Genomic DNA, 14,915 nt, shown 5'->3' on the forward strand with positions numbered 1-14,915 from the left:
TATTTATTTATATTATTATTTTCCATTATATTATCTGTTTTTTGGGACAGAAATTTCAGTTAAATATATCCTATAGCAGAGAAACACGTAAAAAAAACTAAAGGAAACCCAAATATTTATGAGCTCCATCAAATTCAACAATGTTTTTACTCCTTCTACCAAGAACCTTTGGTCGTAAAGCTGTTGCTGTTGCGTTCATATATTTACTCAGGTACAATTAGAGCTGTTTCTTATGAGAGCTGTTTTGTTATTTCAACCTTGACATATGAATACCTCTTTGACTTTTAATCATAACAGAGCGTTATTGCATCATCATCTTCAGTACAGCTCTTGCATCGGCTCTCATTGAATCGTGCAGACTCGCATTCAGTCTCTGCTGCCATTCAAAGTATTCACTGTACTCTTGGACAAAATTGAGCCAGATTGGTCACATACTTCCTGGCAAATGTACAACATGCCAGTTTGTCTTTCTTGTCTTAATGACTGATTGCGGCCAAAATGCAGTAAAAGTGATAAAGTGGGAGTACAACTCTTGTAGAGTGATATGGGTTTCATTTTATTCATGTACCTACAATGGCAATGGGCGTACCCCATGTTGGGGAACCTATAGGACGTACAGCGTAAAGCTATACTGTACATCCATTGACTGAAAATAAGGATTGGAAAACAATGACCAGATGTACAGACTGCTCATCCTCCTGCTATGACCAATGAACCCCCGTCATTCTCAATTGCGCCCGTTCCCCTCCGTAGCCATTGTTTGCAAACTTCCTGTTATTGTCTCTCTGCTGTGCTTGGCAAGGACACGAAATTACTCGATCTTTTGCGATCATGTAGGACTTGAAAGTTGCTTTGCTTTTTCTTGTTCATTCAAAAAGGGGTGTCGTGGGAGCGCAATGAAAGCAATCACTAACGGACATTTTGAAACCGTGTAGAGTGCCGCATGTGCTTTTAAATACAAAAGATTTCACTGTTCCATTTTCAGGTTTTGAAAAGGAGCTTAGACTTTATATAATAATAGTTTGCGATGTTAAACTATGACAAAAAGCTTTAATAGTTTAATCAGGTTCCAACTATGTGCGTCTGATTCTTAAATGCTTGTATTTTAATTTTGAGTGAAATTATTTAATTCAAATTTAGTGACTGCCTAGTTTGTGTAAGGTACATAAAATATATACAATAATTTAATATGGTTAAAACAGTTTAAAATCCAAATATATTTGCAGTTAAAAGTAGCAATAATTCATGTTGTATAAAATATGTTTGTGTCTCAAATAATCCAAATCTCCATTGTTGGCGTGTGGGTGTAATACCGCAATGTCCACCAGGTGGTGCTGCAGTGATAGTGGTATAGAGTATAGGTACAAAAACAACAGAGGAAGAATAAATCCTGATGCTGAATACACATCAACTGATCGTGAATTGCCTTTCCTTATTCTGGACCACAGGTTAGTATAAAGTAGAAATAATTTATAAAAACAGCTGTAAAGACTGGAGAAAGTTTGTAAAGTAAACAGCTGACTGTAAAGTGGTTTGTTACAAAATGTTTTGTAGCGCATTTGCACTTGTGAAATGGCTAATGCTAGCAGGCCGTAGTGTATGGTGAATAGCATTTAGCAGGCTAATTGTAATATGTGAAATGTGTTACTGGGGGCAACATTTGGTAAACTTTGAATAATTAAAAAATAATTTTAATTCATAGGCTAATTGTCATCACTATACGTATGTAAGTCTTTCTTTTGGTATGTACCATGTCAATATAGTCCAAGAGAACAATATACTGTATGTGTGTGCCTTGAAAAATCTGTCAAAATTATCCAAAATGGCCGCTATCGACAGGGATGGCTTTTGTTAAATGGCTGGGATTGAACGAGTTAATTATTTCTAAATGTTTTTAACTTTAAGAAAATGCACATACACGATACAATAAGTTTTAACAAGTAAACCAACAAGAAAATAAAGGTGAAATTGAATCGTTATGTGGAAAAATAATGTGTTTGAATTCCTGTCTTTGAAAGGGTGTGGAACCGAATGGGTATTGAGTGTAAAACTCTCTTTCTCAGCACTCAAGGTGCAAATCTTAATAATAATAATAATAATACATTTTATTTGTATAGCGCTTTTTAAAATACTCAAAGACACTTTACAGAAGAATGGAGTTAAATAAAGCAAGTAAAAAGAATAGAAGACACACCAAAATACAACATTCATTGATTAATACACAGTTAAAACATGAGTAAAAGTGGAGCGGGGCACAGCAGTCAGATATAAAAAGTTAGACATTAAAAACAGAGACAAAGACAAAGAATGAATTTGGCGAGGACGGTCAAGGACAATAAATAATAAAAACACTGATAGAGTCAAAGCAGGATTGTGTGTTGTTGAATGTTCCAGGCAGTGTCAATGAGTGCTGCCCACTTCCATGTCGGCGTTTGTTCGAAACCCCACCTACCCCCACTTTCTGCTTCTCTCAACCCACCCCCTTCCCTTACAATCCCCTCCTCTCTCTCTCTGACTCTGGCTAAGGAATCTCAGGCAGCATTTAATTGCGCCGTCTTTCATACTTCAGTCGGGCTAATGAGCTTGGCTGCAGACTTGGGTCCTGTTTCTCTCACACTCTCTGAGATCCATATGGAGTACATGACTGGAGGACGCCTGGATCTCACATGGAGACAAATGACGGACTTGACAAATCCAGCTGACTATGTAAGAGAATAAGACGGCGTAAAAGGAAAAGAGAGAAGAGTGAGGAGAGGGGGGTGGAATACAGAAAGCGAGAGAAGGACTCCTGAGGCAGCAAAAGAGACGGAACGAGAAAGCGTGAGAGGTGGCAAGAAAGGCAAGAGAGGGAGGGACAAGGAGAGATTCAAGACAGAGGAAGCTCTCGGGGCAAAAAAAGTTCGGAGAAAGAAAAAGAGAAAGGGGGAGAAAACAACTGGAGCTGGAGAGGAGTGGAGAGGAGAGGCAGGGAAACAGACAGGAAGGAAGGGGAGGGAGACGTCTTAGGGGGAGGGAGAGCTGACGATAAGTTTTCTTGTGGGAAGCCACTAGATGAGGAAAACAGAATGAGTGAATGGCGGGACTTCACAGAGCGATTTGTTTTCCCGAGAGCTTTTCCACGCAAGACGCAAGCCTCTTTGGATATGTATACAGAAGGCGGACAAGCGACAGGACATCGAAGATTCATCCAGGGCTCCTGCTCCTGCCAGCAGTGTGCCAAGCAGAGTGGGCTGGTGTACCAACCAACTGACCACCCGCATCCAGACAGCTGGAGAGACATTCAGCCTCCTCGGGTTAAGGACGCCGCAGGGCGGGATGTAAGGACGCCCAGAGAAGGCAGAAGCGGCCATTGCAGCCTTCAAAAACCGCCTCTGTTTCTAGGGCCCGGCCCCCTCAGCCAGTCAGATGACTTGCACCAACTTTGTCGCCCACGGGACTTGAACCTTGCCAGATGGAACTACCTGCCAAAGGCTGGCGCGAGACACTGCCCGTCTTTCAGAGAGCAGTGTCGCTGTGTGTTGACGCACAGCCGCATCAAGACACACCCCTTTAATGGCGGATTCCCACATCCACTCCCTCATCTACGGGTCAAAGGCCAAGGGTGTGACATCTTTGTAGACAACAAAGAGGAAGGCTGTGCTGGTATCCCTGAAAATGGCCACTTAGAGCAACATAACCCCAGTTTGGTACACACACCTATAACTAAGGGACACTGCAGACCAACGCCTGGACACCCCAAAGGAAGGGAGGGAAGAGAAACCAATCATGACTCCAGTGGATTAAGAGAGAACTGTAATGGACATGAAATTTTCTTTGCCACTGAAGTCCCACAGAAAAAGTTGAACCGAAAGAAGGGGCCTTTCGCCCGACACCTATCTGCCAGCAACCTGGAGGGGCCAGCACAGACCGTCACCAAGAACCAGTGCAATGGTTTGGCTCGGCAAACAAGTGAGCATGATGTGGTTAAGGATCAGATCCGACAAGTGGTAACAAATCTGGAGGACGTCTTGGGAGGTTTGAAGCAAGTTCATGTGGAGATGAAAGAGGTAGGGGAGTATTTTCTTGTATTTTTATCCCACCTTTTAAATAATCTTTTACTTGGACTTAAGTCTGGTCCAGTGACCTGTACTACAATGCAAGATTTCTACTTATCCTGATTCATTAAACCGTACCCCAATCAGCACCATACTGCAAAGGACCTGTTGGAACCAGCATAAATTTGAGTAGTGCCCTATGATTTCCACATTTAGGGAACTGCAGATAGAATGCTGAATTATATAATAATGTAATAAAAAAATAATATAAATGAAATATTATCATCTCGAGGAGAAGGAACACTCGTTTGGGGAAAGTATTACCACTCAATGGTGGCGGAATCCCAAACACTAACCTGCCCTATCTCAAACTAAACGTTTCAAAATGACAGCCTGAAACATTGTAGTTGGCGAAAAACGTTGGGAACTCCTCTCTTATTGAGTGTGAATGGAAGCTAGCAGGGTTAGCTTAGTTTATCAGAGAATGGCAATAATCGCAGAGGCTGACATCCCATTAGAAAAGTTAGCTAGGCTGTGTGAATTGCATGGTGACACATTTGCAGGTCATCTGTTTGTAGCCATTAAAAACAGCTTCACTGACCTTTAGTGGAATTCCGCCATGTTTCTAGGGTGTCAATTTTGCATGCAGCAAAACATCACAAATTGACCGATACCTGAGTACTTGTGCATGTTGGAAACTCTCACTGTTCCTGGAAAGTTGAAAGCATAGATTAATAGATTAATTAGAAACTAAGGAGTTGGTATTAACTTGTGTTTTGAGGAGGTCTGTTTGTCTGAAAAAATCCATTGTTTCCATCAGGTCATCGAGCAGATCGATCATCTCACGGCCAGCATCGACCTTGGTGAGGAGCCACTCAGCATCACTAACGGGTTGTCCAATGACATCCACGCATCTACTCATCGAGGAGAACTCAGAGCGTCACCTCCAGCCAGTCACAAGCCAGCCCTTGTCGAGGGGTCAAGGCATTCAGACGAAGAGGTCATCGTCCTACAAACCAACTCCCCATCGCCCATTCATATGGCATCAGTGGTCAAAACCCGCTGCTTCACCCCACCCAACCACAGCAAGGACTTCAAACACGAGGGACCCCATGTGAACGGACACCTGCCTTCAGGGCCCCACCAGGGCCCCGCAAAACAAAAAGTGGATACCCAAGAGCCCCATTCCCATAACCTACATCCTGAAGTCGGGAACAACACGGCCCATTCAAGAACACAAAAGCCTCCGCTCTACCCGCAAAATGAGCGGTGCGGCAAGACCTTCAACCCACCCAGGAAACCTGCGAGGACCCCTGCCTACGCCTGGAGAGGCCACCAGAGCACCAGCATGGTGTGAAGAAGGGAGCAGAGCGGGTGGTGGTCGTCTGCCCCGGTGCTATGGGGGGGCTGAAATGTGAGACCCTCCTGCAGTGAGTGGAGGTCAGAGTAAGAGCAAGCAGGGGAACAATTCGTGGTAAGTACCAGAGGATCTCTTTTCCTGTTCTTGTCCTAAAAGCCTTTCAGTCAGGGCATGATGCTGATGATGCCTGCCATGTTTACGGGCAGCTTAGTCAGTAAATGAATTGCGGTTCTCTTGCCGCCAACTAAAAAGCGGGTATAAATGTGTTTGATGTGTGTGTGGGCGACAGGCACGGCAGCATGTCTGCATTTGTTGATGTCACATGACTTCCCGGTGTACACTGCAAAAGCTGTTTTTTTTTAAAAAAAAAGCAAAACAAGACAATGAAAGAGGGCCACTTGAGATTTTGGTAATTAGACGTTATGTGTTTGTCACTTTCACAGCACAAAAGCAGATACAAATCCTGAAACTCTGCCTGGAACGGAACCGAGTGTTGGTGGGAGCTTATATGCGCATTTTGGCACAAGGAAACCCTGCAGCCTATTGCCTGCAGTCATGTGACACAGTGGAGGCGTCATTATATTTACAGGATGATCATAGCTCCGACTCCAGATTGCCATTTAACTCTCAGAGCTTAGCAGCTTTCTCACGTAGTATTAGCCATTTTTGAACTAGACGATGATATCAACCAGAAAGCCCCCTCAGCCGCCAAGGAACAACATACAGTTTTAAAATATAAAAAGACCACCACTGCAAATACTCGTGTACTTCCCTCTTGTGCGAGGTATGTGCAACTGCAGTGTATTTTTCTGGAGGTGCCCAAGTTTGGGCAAGCACAGTCTGGTTTTAATCATAAAACCCCCGGCCAGGCGAGCTCTCACTATATTTGTGGCATCCATGCATACATGAGCAAAGCGGCCTCCTTATGTGCCGCAACGATAAAGTGAATGCAATTTTATTCACTCGGATAAATTAGTTTTAGGTGTCATTCCGCCTCTCCCTGTGTAACAATTTCTTTCAGGTTTCAATGATGCCGCTGACATTTTAAGGATCCAAATCCACAGAATTAGTCACCCAGTGTCGGTTCAATGTTAAATGCCTGGCGCAACAGATTGTGTGCTATGTTACTCAGTCCCTCACACATCCACACACATATTATTCACTGACAAATCAACAACACTGCAACCTCTAAGGTATTGTCTAATTTTCATTAAAAATTGCCACAGAAGACATCGTGCGAAATGACTTTCAGTTAGCATGAAAGCATTTTTTTGCAACACCAAAGCACCATGCTCTTCCACTGAGCACCCGTTTACTGGACTCTGTTGACATTTTAAAATCTCAACTCAACAACTCAGCTTTACAGCAGATGTAAAAACATTAAGGATAAAGAAAACATAAAAAATAAAACACTAAAAACATAGTTTAAAAATGAAAAACAAGAAGAGATAATTTAAAAAGTCTTTAGTGAAATGTGACTGAGAACAGGTGGGTCTTTAACCTGGATGTAAATAGACTTCAGAGAACTTCCGCTGATCCAAGGCTGTGTGGGAGTTTGTTCCAGACATGTGGATCGTAGAAACTGAACACTACTACTCCGTGTCTGGTTCTGACTCTGGGAACTGATAAGAGGCCGGATGCAGATGACCCGAGGAGTCTGGTAGGTTCATTCTGGGTCAGGAGGCGACTGATGTATTTAGGTCCTAAACCAGGGGTCTCAAACTCAATTTACCTGGGGGCCACTGGAGCTAGGGTCTGGGCGAGGCTGGGCTGCATCAGGTTTTCAAAAAACCCCCCCAAAAAAACTATTTATTAAAAACAGAAAAATGAATAAACTTTGCTTTGGTTCCGATTTTCTACAAGAAAAGCTCTGATAAAACATTCCACTGTTCTCAAATATCTTACTTTAAATTTTTCTACACAAAATAAGATCAAGCATAAAGAAAATCAATCAATCAGTAATAAATAAATATAATAATAATAAAATGGCAAATAATAAAAACTTAAGAAACCACATATAGTTGGTGGGTAGACAAATTATTTTTTTCAGATTAAAATGAACAAAGCATTATTAGAGCCCTGTAGACATGACAAAACACGACTATAGTCACATTTATACTCTTTTTATTTACAACATATTGTGCAACTGCAGGGTCTTGAGACACATGCTAACTCGCAAACTAGAGAGCTAGCGACCTAAACAGCAGCCTCCAAGTTATTTCCTTTAAACTTAAAAAGCCAAAAACTTACCACTTCCACACGGATAGGGAGGATAACTATTAACAGTTATTTAACCTTTAACATGAACATTAATCAAACGTAATAATGTTTTCTGGGTACATGATACCATACAGCATCCATATCAAACTTGCGCGGGCCGCACTAACATTAAACTTTCATATCAAGGCGGGGGCCTCAAACTAGTGTCCTGCGGGCCACATTTGGCCCGCGGGCCGCGTGTTTGAGACCACTGTCCTAAACCATTCAGGGCTTCATAGACAAGCAACAGGACGGGAAGCCAGACCCCAGAACTGGAATGATGTGCTTCACTTTCTGGGTCTTAGTGAGAACTCTGATGAACTGAAGTTCTGAATGAACTGCAACCGTCAAACTTATTTTTTAGGTAGTCCAGTAAAGACACAATAATACAATAATTATAATCCAAATTGTCCATAGGTATGAATGTGAGTGTGAATGGTTGTTTGTCTATATGTGCCCTGTGATTGGCTGGCCACCAGTCCAGGGTGTACCCCGCCTCTCACCCGAAGACAGCTGGGATAGGTTCCAGCTCCCCCGCAACCCTTGTGAGGATAAGCGGTAGAAAATGAATGAATGAATGAACAATAATCCAATAATCGATGAATGCATGGACAGGTTTTTCCAGATTTGTGATCTGTAAAAACGTCGTGCTCCACATAGCAACAAGGCTATGTGCAATTATGTCCAAGTTTTGCCTTGTTGGTGTAAATATGCAATTTGCTCGTATTGTAAAGAACTGCAAGGGGGAGTAAGGCGGCTTCCTTTGATATTTCTAATCTAATATAACACCTCAGGAAAAATCACTCTGACTCACATGCAGCGTACATTCCCGAAGCAAAATAACAATTGACTGTGGAATGAGCCCAGTGTATGTCACCGTTATTTTAGTTGAACATTGGTCATGTTATGGGTAAAAAAGCCAATATTGAGCATTTCTACTTGGTAGCATATCTACACCCTGGTAGTACAGCCATAACTGAGTCCCACGTCTGCACCCAAACATACCTGATGTCTGCTATTCAAAGCAGGTTTTTGTTATGGTGTGCAAGTGTGAAGGTCTAGTCACTATGCCGGTGACTACCTCTCACTAATTTGATTGAAAAAACAAGTCTTAAAAGCGAGGCAACATGACTCATAATGTCTCACATACACACACTCACAAATGTCGTCTTTTCAGCACTTTTTTTTTTGCTGCTCTGCCAATGTCACTTAGCAAGAAAATCCTTGTAAAGAAGTACAGCTTGTACAGTAGCTTGGGTGGAAAAGATCGGTGTTAAATCACTGCTTTTAATTGCCTTTTATTGTGTGATTTATTTTTTCCAGCAGGTGCTGACGCTGATGAGCTGTCAGTCGGAAACAGAAGGTGAACCGAGGGTGTGGATGTTGACCCTTTTGAAACATCACACGTGTGATTCAACGTGGAAGGGACTTCAGGTTCTGGAGTTGCAAATAAGGTGACGAATAAACTGCAACGCGAACAACCACCAAGAGAATATGCATGTGATGACCAATCTGAGCAGGATCGGCCCCCGCAGTCCGAGTTCGTGGCAAAACATGGCGCAGCATGTCGTGCATTTGTGAGGGAAGGAATTAAAAGTTACGATTTTTATTCTTCATAAAGTTGTACCTTCATTCTGTATAAACAAGAGAGCTGTCTGTCACAGTGGCTATTACGTATAGCTACGTATACGTACTTGTATGTAATTACACAACTGCTCAAAGGTTTGGGATCACTTGGAAATTTTTTTGGTCGGTCTGAGATATGGCTTTTTTTTGGCAAAGTCTGAAGTCCTGAAGTCGCCGCTTCACTGTTGATACTGACACTGGTGATTGACGGCTACTATTTAGTTCAGGTGCCAGGTGACGACCTGTGAGGCGTCTTTGTCTTAAACTACACACTCTCACATATTTGTCTTCTTGCACACTTGTGCAGCGTTTTTCTGTCCTTGTTAGACCCACTAGTTAGTTTAGATTTTTAGATGGGTTTTCTAATAATCTATTAGCCTTATAAAATGATGAACTTGGATTAGCAGCCATACCAGGAGATTGATGCAGAGGACTGACAGTTGTTGACACTAGGCCTCTATACAAAAATGTAGATCCTTCTTTGAAAATCATCTGATTCATTTTCATTGTTTGTGAAATGGATAGGAATGTTTGTGAAATGGAAAAAATTGTTTGTGAAATGCATGAAAATGTGTTTTTCTTTGGAAAACAAAGAAATTTGCAAGTGATCCCAAACTTTTGAGTGGTAGTGTATGTCCCATAGACATTCACAGCAATGGTTTGCAACCAAAAATCAAGGCTACCAGCCTTTATTTTGTATCATCTATGCAGCTGTTCACTGTATTTCAGTTCACTGTTCACTGTAGCCGTCCGAAGGCGCCATTGGGACCACATCATCCATAAATAGTAGAGATGGTCCATGCTTGATAGGACCTTCTTCAGCTTGACGGCAGCCCTGACCTTGTCTGTGCTCAAAATAACTCCAAAAAGGTCAGAATCGATTTGTATGAAACTATCAGGAATTGGGAAATGGAATATGGAGGAACTGATTACATTTTGGTTGTGATCTAGACTAAAATACAAGACAAATTTTAAATTATTATAAATTATGATAAATTAATTTTTATTTATTATTAAATTATTAAATAAATGTTTAATGTTTTATTTTTCGACACAAAATAAGATGGAAAAATAAATAAGCAAATCAAACAACAAATGAAACAAATTAACTAATTAATTTTTATTTATTATTAAATTATTAAATAAATGTTTAATGTTAATTTTTATTTTTCAACACAAAATAAGATGGGAAAATAAATGAGCAAATCAAAAAAACAAATGAAAGAAATTAATAAATTAAACTTTCATATCAAGGCGGGGGCCGCATTTGGCCCACGGGCCGTGAGTTTGAGACCCCTGTTGTAGTATCTTCAGAAGCCATGGAGATACATCCAAAAGATTGATATCATGATGAATGCAGTTGCTAATGGTGTGTTTACATGATCGAGGAATCTAAATATGCACAGTATTAGGGACCATGGCACTTGCTGGAGGTCTGTGTTCTCCAAGTGCTTTTCTCCTTCAATTCAAGTGATTTGCAGCTGGCATCTTCTTGTGTTATCTCTTAACGTCATGATTTATCGGTCATATTTAATTTACTTAACAGCAAACAATCTCAGGCAGCTCTTGATTTATATCGTTAGCTATTTTTAAAACAATGGCTTTTTCCTGCAGCAGATAGAATGGAACTGCAGCACAGCGTGTTCTTCCGTGTGTTCCTCAAATAAATTCATTTCACATCTCAGTTATCTCGCTCAGAGATAATGCAGCTCCCACATTTAACTTTGAAATAAAAGTTAAATGTCTCCAGCATTTAGTGTCCTTGTTGAGTGAGTCAACGTTTCGCTTCAAAAAGAAACCTTCCCCTGAGGACCAGGAGGTGGCACTGTGTGGCCTGTTAATAGTTAATGGTTTGGTCCGGTGCATCATAGGCCTGCCAGTTGGCCAGCGTCTACATGTGTGTTTGTTTAAATCTTGTCTGAGAATTTCACCATGCAGCTCTCACAAGCTCCCTCCGCCTTGGCCGGATGGCGACTAATATATGTACAACTCAGACAACTGATGGCACAAGATGACCATATGTACACATGTGCAACAAGATTAGCACACGTTTACGCATTCTGGTCCAAGATTGCGGTCCAAAATTGCAGTTTTTAACATTAAAACACGGTGGTGGGCTGTGCGGAGTGGGCCACAAATGCAAGTGGAACGTGATCCTTTGTCAGTTTACTTCAGCCAATCAGAAAAGTCATTTTAGGAAAAGATCCAATCAGGAGTGGAATGACATAATCCCTGGATGTATGCTGGATGGACCTTTGCTATGGGAAATTTGGAGTCTCCAATTAACCTAATGTCTGTTTTTGGATTGTGGGTGAATGCCGGAGTATCCGGAGAAAACCCACGCATGGGAAAACTATGCAATCATAAAGATGCCCAGACGGAGACAGAAGACCCAGATCTTCCAGATCTTCTGATCTTCAGCCTGCATGTTCACAACAATTAACTTTGGATCTATGAAAATAGTGCGTAATATCGACAAAGGCGACAAATACGTTTTTCCACATTTTATTGTTTTAGAAGTATAATTTTCATTCCAGGACCTCAGACCTACGAACCAAGAAGAAATCTTATGAGTACTCCAAAAATTGCAGAAATTGGAGAAGGCATTGTTATGCTCCCCACGTTGTCCATGTTGTGTTCCAGCGATGATGCGTTAAGCCACAGCTTATACTTTGTGTTGTAATTCATGTATGTCAATCAAAAAACCCCAAAACTGTGGCTAGCAATGCATAGAAAAATGAAAAGACTGTTTGGAATTTGTTGGCGTCAAAGCATTGAAGAAAACGTCCTGTGGTTTAAGATTTTGTCGGAAAGAACAGAAAAGATGACAATGTTTTGGCTGAAATGATGCTTGTGCGGCGTTTGCAAAGAACCAGAGTTCCTTCTGGAATTTCAGACAGATTCCAACCAAAAACAACACGCGGGATTTGTCTTGGGTGCAAAGACAATAGCAGAGGATGCTGTTCATACCACCAATCATTAGAAGAAAAAGATCGCAAAACCACTCTTGTTTTTGGAACTGATGTTAGTGTGGCTGCTCACTTTGACCTCATCTTTTCATGCCACAGAAAACAGCATTCCCACTGGGAAGCCTTCTTTGGCTGATCCAAAGCGCAGAAAACAGATTGTTTAAAGGAAGACAAGAGGAGCTTGTAGTGTAACGAGTCAATAAATGAAAGCACATCAAATCCCTGGAGCCGTCCCCTCTGAAAATACCACCCAAGTCACCGAACCACCCAGCATGAAAGAGAAACATTTCATCATTCCTCCCGAGTTTGGAGCTCTGGAGCGTTTTATCCTGATGGACGATACGTTGGCCGTGTTGTGGAAGAGACCCTTATGCTTGGAAGCGGTCCAGGACAGCGGACCCTCGAGTCGACGGCGCTCTTAATCGCAACAGTATGACGAAAAGAAGAGGAATGTCTCTACTATGTGCCTAAGCGGAACAGTCAAGATGCTTCCGTTGGATTCTTGTGTCCCTGTTAGGTCTCACGTGGTCTTACTTTTGTTGAAAAATGACCACCACCACCACCATCCCCCCACCACCCACATAACACATCCAAACCCGGCTCATGCAAGCTGGCCTGCAGACGGTCCGTTCTGCAACGTACTGTACCTACCTGTAACTCCCTTTGGTGCTTGTGAGGGGCGAAAGCGGACTTCTTTCATGGCTCAGCGCTCAGAGGCTTGGTCCAGATGTCGGTGCAGAGTCACAGCTGAACAAACAGGGGCAGTCTTCTCTACAGCGTGACATGTTTAGAATGACATGGGGGTCTAAAAAGATGGTGGCCAGCTGGGTTTGGACTACAGCGAACTGATTTCTGGATGCGAAGGAGCTAAAAATGTTTATTGTAGTAAAACAGCGTTTCAGCATGTCTGTTACATACACACAATATAAAACACAATTTTGTCTATTTTGATAATTACCATATTTTTTGGACTATAAGTTGCTCCGGAGTATAAGTCGCACAAGTACAAAAATGCATAATTCGGTAGAAAAAAACATAAGTCTCACTGGAGTATAAGTGGCATTTTTTGCGGGTAATTTATTTTCCAAACTACTTGACCAAAACAGACATTACGTCCTCTTGGAAGGCAAGTTCTAACAATAAAAGAATAGAGAACAGGCTGAATAGGTGTAAGATATGCTAACACAATGGTTATTCAGCTACACAAAATATAAACATGAACAGAAAAGGTATCCAGTTTTTATGGAACAAACTGTTTTTTTTTTTCATTTATAAGTCACTCTGGAGTATAAGTCACAGGAACAGCCAACCTATGAAAAAAAGTGTGACTTATAGTCCAGAAAATATGGTATATATTTTACCGTATTTTCTGGACTATAAGTCACTCCAGAGTATAAGTCGCACAAGTTCAAAAATGCATAATTACGTCGAAAAAAAACATACATAAGTCACTCCGGAGTATAAGTCGCACAAGGCCAAAAATGCATAATTAGGTCGAAAAAACATACATAAGTCGATCTGGAGTATAAGTCGCAAAAGGCCAAAATGCATAATTAGGTTAAAAAAAAAACTTACATAAGTCGCTCCGGAGTATAAGTCGCACAAGGCCAAAAATGCATAATTAGGTCGAAAAAAACATACATAAGTCGCTCCGGAGTATAAGTCGCAGAAGGTCAAAATGCATAATTAGGTAAAAAAAGAAATTACATAAGGCGCTCCGGAGTATAAGTCGCACAAGGCCAAAAATGCATAATTAGGTAGAAAAAAACATACATAAGTCGCTCCAGAGTATAAGTCGCACAAGGCCAAAAGTGTATAATTGGGTAGAAAAAAAACATACAGAGGTCGCACTGGAGTATAAGTCACATTTTTGCAGGTAATTTATTTTCCAAACTACTTGACCAAAACAGACATTACGTCCTCTTGGAAAAAATAAACATGAACAGAAAAGGTGTCCAGTGTTTATGGAACATAAACACTTTTTTCATTTATAAGTCGCTCTGGAGTATAAGTCGCAGGAACAGCCAACCTATGAAAAAAAGTCTGACTTATAGTCCGGAAAATACAGTATTCTACTAGCCTGATCATTATACTACATAAGTCATAATAACGTCTCTATTAATTCATTCTGAGCATGATACCAATACTGTAAATATAAGTGTTCTGTTCAACATTTATCTTATTCATATTGAAAGCTTGTTAGCATGTTAAAGTACTGTATGAAAATCTATACCTTCCAACATTTTGCATAATAGCATGTGTTAGATTGCAATACTGCAATATCAGATTGTGAGCATGTTAGCATGCTAATACACATACATATAAATATAACATCTCATATTTAGCATATGCATACCTGCTATTTAGCATACCTGCTAATAATAAAATATTTGCTAGTTAGCGACCTATTATCAAAGGTTTGGATGCCTATTGGTTGCCAAAAATTTGTAGTTGTGACTTGTGAGCATCGATACCTTCTCGCCTTGAGCATATTAGCACAGTGAATGTTAGCATGCTAATATAAAAGTATGGAATTCCAGGCTGCCTGCTAATATGAACGATAATGTGACTTTTGCTATATTTATACTAAATATATATGTTAGCATAGTAATGTCTGAACATCTATTGTCAGTGTTAGCATGCTAACATTGGCTACCTGCAAATAAT

General features: G+C 41.0%; 1 protein-coding gene across 2 annotated transcripts; it reads left to right on the forward strand.

Annotated features, from left to right (window-relative positions):
* Positions 1-1,474: 1,474 nt before the first annotated feature.
* LOC131110003 (uncharacterized) lies at positions 1,475-11,832 on the forward strand. Of its 2 annotated transcripts, none has more exons than XM_058062640.1 (3): positions 1,475-4,046; positions 4,855-5,508; positions 8,977-11,832. In XM_058062640.1, exons 1-2 carry the CDS (start codon positions 3,066-3,068, stop codon positions 5,389-5,391), a joined length of 1,518 nt encoding a protein of 505 aa, XP_057918623.1. In that variant the 5' UTR covers positions 1,475-3,065; the 3' UTR covers positions 5,392-5,508; positions 8,977-11,832. The 2 variants fall into 2 exon arrangements, with proteins under 2 accessions (XP_057918623.1, XP_057918624.1); XM_058062641.1 differs by having other exon boundaries at positions 8,980-11,832.
* Positions 11,833-14,915: the final 3,083 nt, after the last annotated feature.

Source organism: Doryrhamphus excisus, chromosome 22 (genome assembly GCF_030265055.1).
Source record: "Doryrhamphus excisus isolate RoL2022-K1 chromosome 22, RoL_Dexc_1.0, whole genome shotgun sequence".
Lineage (NCBI taxonomy): Eukaryota > Metazoa > Chordata > Actinopteri > Syngnathiformes > Syngnathidae > Doryrhamphus > Doryrhamphus excisus.

Excerpts from the sequence above, each read along its gene's own strand:
- LOC131110003 (XM_058062640.1), top strand. The coding sequence starts at position 3,066 with ATGAGTGAATGGCGGGACTTCACAGAGCGATTTGTTTTCCCGAGAGCT. Across the intron at positions 4,047-4,854 it reads TTCATGTGGAGATGAAAGAG|GTCATCGAGCAGATCGATCA; the intron begins GTAGGGGAGTAT and ends TGTTTCCATCAG.